The 7,500-nt window shown below is 34.2% G+C and overlaps 1 protein-coding gene across 1 annotated transcript in view; it reads right to left on the bottom strand.

Moving 5' to 3' along the window:
- Positions 1-7,500, bottom strand: part of LOC137615044 (calponin homology domain-containing protein DDB_G0272472-like) — a 36,757-nt gene that overhangs the window by 21,838 nt on the left and 7,419 nt on the right. The window contains exons 2-4 of the mRNA XM_068344677.1: positions 7,105-7,213; positions 5,160-5,249; positions 4,112-4,393 (exon numbers count right to left, since the gene is read on the bottom strand). Of these exons, the coding sequence (XP_068200778.1) occupies positions 4,112-4,393; positions 5,160-5,249; positions 7,105-7,213 (481 nt within the window). The remainder of the gene's footprint in view (positions 1-4,111; positions 4,394-5,159; positions 5,250-7,104; positions 7,214-7,500) is intronic.

Genomic DNA, 7,500 nt, shown 5'->3' on the forward strand with positions numbered 1-7,500 from the left:
TGCTTGTGCGTGTATGTTTGCATTCTAGATACCATGTCAGTGGAATTATAACTTTACTCTCTTAAATAATTTTTAAAATCTTATACGTTTATGAGAGCAATAAAGCTGAAAGTGTTTTCTCTCTTCCAGTCTACAACGAAAATACTGCTGAAAACTGTGCAGAGTTGAAATATTAATACCCCTTTGTTATGACCACGCAAATTGTTTGTTGTTCCTTTACTCGACATGTTTTTACGACCTCAGGTAAATTGAATGAGTATTCTAAGCAGAGCGGTAGTCTACACATACCCAACACACACACACACACACACACACACACACACGTATTTTATTAATGATGTATTTGTTTCATGAATTCAAGTAGAGGCCGAATTGTTTCAAGATATGAGTTATTACTGTAATATGAAGAGAAAAACTTTATTTAACCAAAGGAAAGCTACTACAATTAGATCCTACTGGGTTATAGATTTTTTGTTAGGCACTCTGTTAAAAAACCGTAATTTTAATCGGAAATTCTCCTTAAAAATAGACTGTTCTCGGCCGTATTTCAGTAAATCACAGGCGACAGTAATTTTACTCTACGTTTTTATTATCTTTTACAGGGTGGTGACCGGATATCATCCTTTACGTCGATATATTCGTTCTCAAAACAGTAAATGCTTGGCAACATTTACTCCAGGATTTTTACCCTTTTTTACGGCAAATTTTGAACAGTGTAGATATATTTTGATACACTGAGCCACTTCTAAAACCACCTATGAATGTTGGTCGTCGAATATTAATAACTGAACTTGAGATGACAATAGTCTACCACTAAGTTTTTCATAGTTGCCCTGTTCTTAAATAACAATAATGGTTATGACAATATTGATTACAACGCCGACGTTTTCTATTCATGATGCAGCTAATACACTAATCCAGTGATCAGATGTTTTGTAAGCCTCCATCGATTATTAATACTGATAGTGTGTGAACAATTTATATAGATTAACACACCTGTCCTTTTCGAACCTGTTATCACTTTATGAATTAATAAACACCACATTATTATTATTATTATTATTATTATTATTATTATTATTATTATTAAGAATAATCCTGAGCAAATAAATGTCAATGTTCTTTCGATGTTTAAGATCTTGCCTAAAATTATTTCAGTATGAGACTTCTTTTTCAGTAGTGTTTCTCTTACTAACATGAGTAGTAAAATTTTTCTCTATAAATGACGTTACTTTAAGTAACCTTTTCAAACCGTCTTTATTACTAAAAATACTGTTAGTTAATTTGAATAGTCATGCTTTCTCCATCATTGGACTCGATACTGCACAGTATTCTAGAAACTTTATTCTAACTATGACCAAGATGTGGAATTATTTTCGTTAGCAGGTAATTGAATCCGTGGAACTTCAAAAGTTCAAACTTGTAGCAAATGGTTTATGTTGAATAGGCTGACGTAAGTCTATTTTTATAGTTTATATATGAAAGGTATATTTTAATGCTTTTACTATTCTTAAAATATTTTCTTTCAATTGTTTATTACTTCTCTTTCAGTTTATTTATTTCCGTATTCCCTTTCTTCACTGGGCTATTTTTCCTTGTTGGACCCCTTGAGCTTATAGCATCCTACTTTTTAAACTAATGTTATAGCTTAGCTAGTATTAATAATAAAGATAATGATGGTTTAGTCACAAGAGTGGTCGGTCTAAACTCTTAAACTGTCAAGTGGCCTGATATCCGTTTCGCTTAGTAAAATAGGGTTGTTACCTGATTATATGAATTAGAGGATACAGTATATTTCAGTTGTAGCTGCAGCAGTAGAATTATTTAAATGATTAAAAATACTAAGAGTAGTTGAAATGATTCTTTACAAAATAATGGTAGTAAAAGTAATCATGTTGGTATTTTATATTTTGCCGGCGCTCTCGCGATACGAGAAACAGCTCGGTCATGTGATGTAATCTTAGCCGTTTTAAGAGTATCAGCAAGGCTGATGGTATTCAGAATAGCCCTGCCACGAGATTGGCATTTAACAGAGAAATGTCACAGCCAGAAAAGATCATTGCCGTTTGAGCAAGCATCCTTGAGGCGGCCTTCATAGTTCGTGGAGTTACAGCCGGGAGAGAGTCCGCCCAGACGATTAGCATTTGGTACTTTTTGAGTTATGCATGATTATCGTACACACACTTATAAAATGGCTGGTTGAAGTCTGTCTCCTTCCGAGTTGTGTTCTATACATAGCTATTGGATGTGTGTCACTGCACACTTATAGGAAATATATTCTCCTAAATATTCATACAGTACAACAGAATATGTCTTGGCTGGCCTCTTAGATTAACCCAGTGTTTCCCAACCTTTTTTTAAATGATTACCCCAATATTTTATTTCCAACTAATCAATTACCCCATTGAACATATACCCGGTAACATCGGATGTTTTTTTGCAGCCACCTGATGAACTTTATGATGATGTAGCCCGCTATTGGCTGCTTATAGTTAAGGATCCAAAATAAATGCAAACTTTTCCATTTTAATGCAGATTTTGTCTATGAATTATGGCAATGATTATGAGAATGTGAATAACTCAATTTCAGAACATCTTGATTACCCCAAAAATACGGGTCCATTACCCCATTGGGGTAATTTACCCCAGGGTTGGGAAACACTGGATTAACCAAATACCAATATAGTGTATGCCATATTTATGTTAAAGTTGCTGATTCATGGAAAACAACCCTGTGCTTCCTAGACTACTCCCACAGCCTCATCAACATCACGTTGATCCTCTCTTATTTATTTAGCTATTAATAGCTTATTCTTCTGTACTGGTACATTACCTGTATATTACAGCCTTCTTGTTCTATCACAAAATACTTCCCGGGTCTCTCTAAGCTTCCATCCTTTAGAGACCCATAAATTATGCACCCCTTTCGGTATCTATGTTATATTTGTATAGTTTTATTTTACGCATATATTGCCACGTGTTCTATATATAGCACAAGGGGGATTCATCTTATCATCTTCCATCTCTGGTCTTTTATAGTAGTTCCAATTTTGCGACTATTTTTCACTCAATTCCACTAAGGTAAATCCGGTCAACGAATCCCTCTAATACACCTTGTGTATTCCTTTCACAAGCCTGCAATCTCTGCAACAGAAACTTTCCCTCACAGTCTTTGTTCTCTTTACTTGTTAATCTTTCTATCAGCAATTATTTAGCTAGAGGCGACCTTTTCATAGCCTGAAAATTAGGCAAATTCTTCCCAAAACTTATCATCGCCTTTCCGGACTTCCCTCTAATATACCTCAACACTTTTCTCTCTTATACTTTGTAATGGCCGCTAAAACAGGTGGTGCTATTTTCTTTTCAGGGGAAAGGTAGTGTTATTTCGGAGTTGTATCCATATGCATACATTTTAATCAAACATCTAAATATCATATCTATAGGCTATTGAACATTCAGTATTAGAACGCAAAGCTAGAAAATTCTGATTTTGAAAATAATTGGAATCATTACTCTATTTTTATCTTCATTTGAAAACAAGAGATAACATGAACAATTGCATGTTTTGATTCAAAGCTCTAAAAATCAACCAATTTCCTGGTTTGTGTGCAGTGCAAACAACATAACATGTAGTTGTTTACATTCACAGCCATTCATTTCACTATTTTTAAAATCCTCGACATACTTCTTTGGTCTTTCACAAACCATGATTGAACAAATTTTGCTTCATTATGATTACTTTCCAAGCATATTGGTAATTATTCCATTACCGAACACACCTCTTCAGATTTTCTGTATTCTTACTTACTTGATGCAGTTGAAATATTAGAGTCTCTCTCTCTCTCTCTCTCTCTCTCTCTCTCTCTCTCTCTCTCTCTCTCTCTCTCTCTATACAGTACAATCACATACACCTTACGCTTGCTTTACAAAACTTTCTAGACAAACAAAGGCTTAAAAAATGCACAGCTTTTTATACTCTCAAGAGAATCAATATCTGGTTACCTATTATAGGCGCTGTCTAAAATTCGTCCCCCGCGCATCTATTATTAATTGTTGATAAGGTCTAAAAGAATAAAAAAAGAGTGATGGTCACTGGGTCTCTCTATTTTACCTTCTTTGCTGCTGAGACTGCGAGCGATGTTCTCCTGTTCTTTCTGTTCTTTAGACGACGTCAGCGAACTGGAAGAAGAATTCCCACTCTCTTCCTTTTCTAGTGAAGCTGCTTCTGGCGGCGGCGGAGAGGAACGCTTCGTTTCTTCTTGGCGTTTCTTCTTTTTTCCTGAATCCTTCTTTTCGGGAGTTTCCTTTTCGCCCTTCTCTTTGCCCTCAGCATATCCTACTGAGGAAGTCGAAGGACCTCCTACATCAGCGTCGATGCCGTGGACAGCGTCCCCTGGAATGGTTTGATAAAACGGCCATTAACTGTAGCTATGATTTTGGAAACCTTTTGGCATCATGTTTCAAAGTGCCATACTCATAAGGAGTTATTACACGGAAAGAGATGTGACAGCATAATAATAAAAGGTTTGAGAGAATTTGATATACGACTCAACTTCGTAATAATAATAATAATAATAATAATAATAATAATAATAATGATAATAATAATAATAATAATAATAATAATAATAATAATAATAATAATAATAATAATAATAACTGGATCAGTTCAAAATATGTAGGATTGTGTGGAGTTATATTGCAACAACAATAGTCATAAGTTTTAGTATAGGATAGCCATATAGCATGTAACCTGACCTTTTCAAGCTAAGTCTACGAAAACAATAGTATAATTAAATATACTTTTATTTTATTAAATGCATACTGGGTGAAGTCATCGAATTGCCTGCTTGAATCAAACGATTTGGTCTATGTAATTACAAGAGTTTATCAATGCCCTTGTAATACCTCCTTAATATATATTAGCACCGAGTAAAAAAAGGAAAAAAAGAAATAGATGGCACTTTTACTATATTATTTGATGTAAGACGATAATCAAACCAGTAACTATACGATCTATACATCAATTGTCAATTAATTAAACAGACTATTCGGTCTCCAACTTCAAAGTAAATAATATTGTTTTAGTTTTTATTAATATCTTTGGAGATAGAATAAACAGCATCATTAACCAAAGACAACGGAAGTTTATCCCTTACCTGATGTAGGAGTTTGTTCATATCGCCTGGCCCTACGCTCTTCGTTGAGTACCAAGCGATCTCGAAGTGAGCGAGCCTCGCCTAGGCACTCTGAAAGTGTGATCGATGGAGTCATTATAAATTCTACGAAAAGGTCCTTAATTAAAGAGAAAATACAGAGTAAGCTGTAACGTGAATAAGATAAGGTTTTTAAATTATTTTCTTTGACTTATTCAAAGTTATTAAGCATCATAATAGCAACGAGAAAGTTAAGCCTAAAATATATTATGCAGATAGGCCTAAAGAGATTTAAAACTAAATTCTGATAGAGAAAAAAAGGAATTGTTGGATTACTACAGCAAAGAGCTAAAAAAAACTTTATCAGAAAGGGAGTGGAGAGACTCTTGTTTAACAAATATGAAACGTTAGATCTACTTTTCATCAATATTCTTTTGAAAATAAATTAAATTTACATGAAAAGATTACAGAAACGTTACTTTTTAATACATTTATGACTTCTACAGTAATTGTAAAAATAACTAAAAGGACCATTAGATTTTATGTGTATTTATATATATATATATATATATATATATATATATATATATATATATATATATATATATATATATATATATATACATATATATATATGTGTGTGTGTGTGTGTATATATAAAGGTATCTTACAAGGTTAACGAGCAACCTATATTTTGAATCCCCCTTTCCGAAGGACTAAACTTCATTCCTTATGTAATTAAAGTGCCCCAATTGTTTGGCTCTGTCGCCATGGCAACCAGTTTGCTTCCACAGATCCCACCCCTCCGCTCCCACTACGGGGACCCTCCGTCGAGATGAGATTACAGCATCCAATTATTTGCAGCGTAAAGTTATGCATAAGTAGATGTAACCTGCCGTTTATATTTTCATTATATACTCCACTTGAATATTTTACTAACATTTTGCTTTTATAGAGATATGAATCATTAAGAATACTTTTTTCATCTCAACACAATTTAGATGAAAGTGGTGATGCACTGAAGTGTTAGGGTTTTGAGTAGTAATCATAGTATAATGAAGAATATAACTTTTGAGGTTATATCGTATATCTTGGTGCAAACATAGTCTGTGCCAACGAGAGGATTTCTGATCATCATCATCATCATCTCTTAAGCTTATTGACGTAAAGGCCCTCGGTTAGATTTCGCCAGACGTATCTACCTTGAGCTTTTAAATCAATACTTCTTCAATCATCTCATTCTTCATGCTTCATAGCCCCCATCCATGTAGGCCTTGGTCTTCCAACTCTTCTAGTGCCTTGTGGACCCCAGTTGAATGTTTGGTGAACTGATCTCATGGGGAGTGCAAAGAGCATGCCCAAACCATCTCCATCTACCCTTCATCATTATTTCATCCGCATATGGCACTCGAGGAATCTCTCATATATTTTCATTTCTAATCCTGACCTGCCATTTAACTCCCAATATTCTTCTGAGGGCTTTGTTCTCAAATTTACAAAATCTGTTGGATATTGTTTCATTGTCGCACCACGATTCATGTCCATTTCTGATTGTATATAGTAATTATTACACACGCACACACACACACACATATATATATATATATATATATATGTGTGTGTGTGTGTGTGTGTGTGTATGTATATATATATGTGTGTGTTTATATATATATATATATATATATATATATATATATATATATATATATATATTTAGAAACGGGAGTATTCAAATTCTATGAGGGAGATCAAGTAACTTCATTTAGGAAACATTTACTTAAAAACAATGCACACCCGTAATAATCTTAATACTTCAAGGATATTGCTTCTTACTTCAGAAGGAAATTACTTCATTATATTAGAGAGAGAGAGAGAGAGAGAGAGAGAGAGAGAGAGAGAGAGAGAGAGAGAGAGAGAGAGAGAGCGCTAATGATCTATTAGAACTTACTAAGCCGCTGCCTCTCCTTACGATGGTAGGTCACGACTCTATCTTCGAGGGAGAGATCCTGGTGATTGGCATCGAAATCCTCCCGGCTCACCTGGAGTAATTCCACTGGCTGCAAAAAAAAAAGGATATCATTATTGTTGTTGCTGTTGTTTTGTTATTTTTATTCTTAGGTATTTTAAAGATACCAGCTTGGTTTAAGCGATTTGTTCTTCTAGGTAGATTGAAAATTACTGAGAGGCAAAGTTGAAGTTTAATAATAATAATAATTAGTAGATAATGAATGGAGAGGTATTGATTTAAAAGCTCAAGATAGAGACGACTGGCGAAATCTAACCAAGGCCCTTTGCGTAAATAGGCGTAGGAGGAGATGATGATGATGAAAGTTGAAGTTGGACA

The sequence above is a fragment of the Palaemon carinicauda genome, chromosome 21, assembly GCF_036898095.1.
Source record: "Palaemon carinicauda isolate YSFRI2023 chromosome 21, ASM3689809v2, whole genome shotgun sequence".
Classification (NCBI taxonomy): domain Eukaryota; kingdom Metazoa; phylum Arthropoda; class Malacostraca; order Decapoda; family Palaemonidae; genus Palaemon; species Palaemon carinicauda.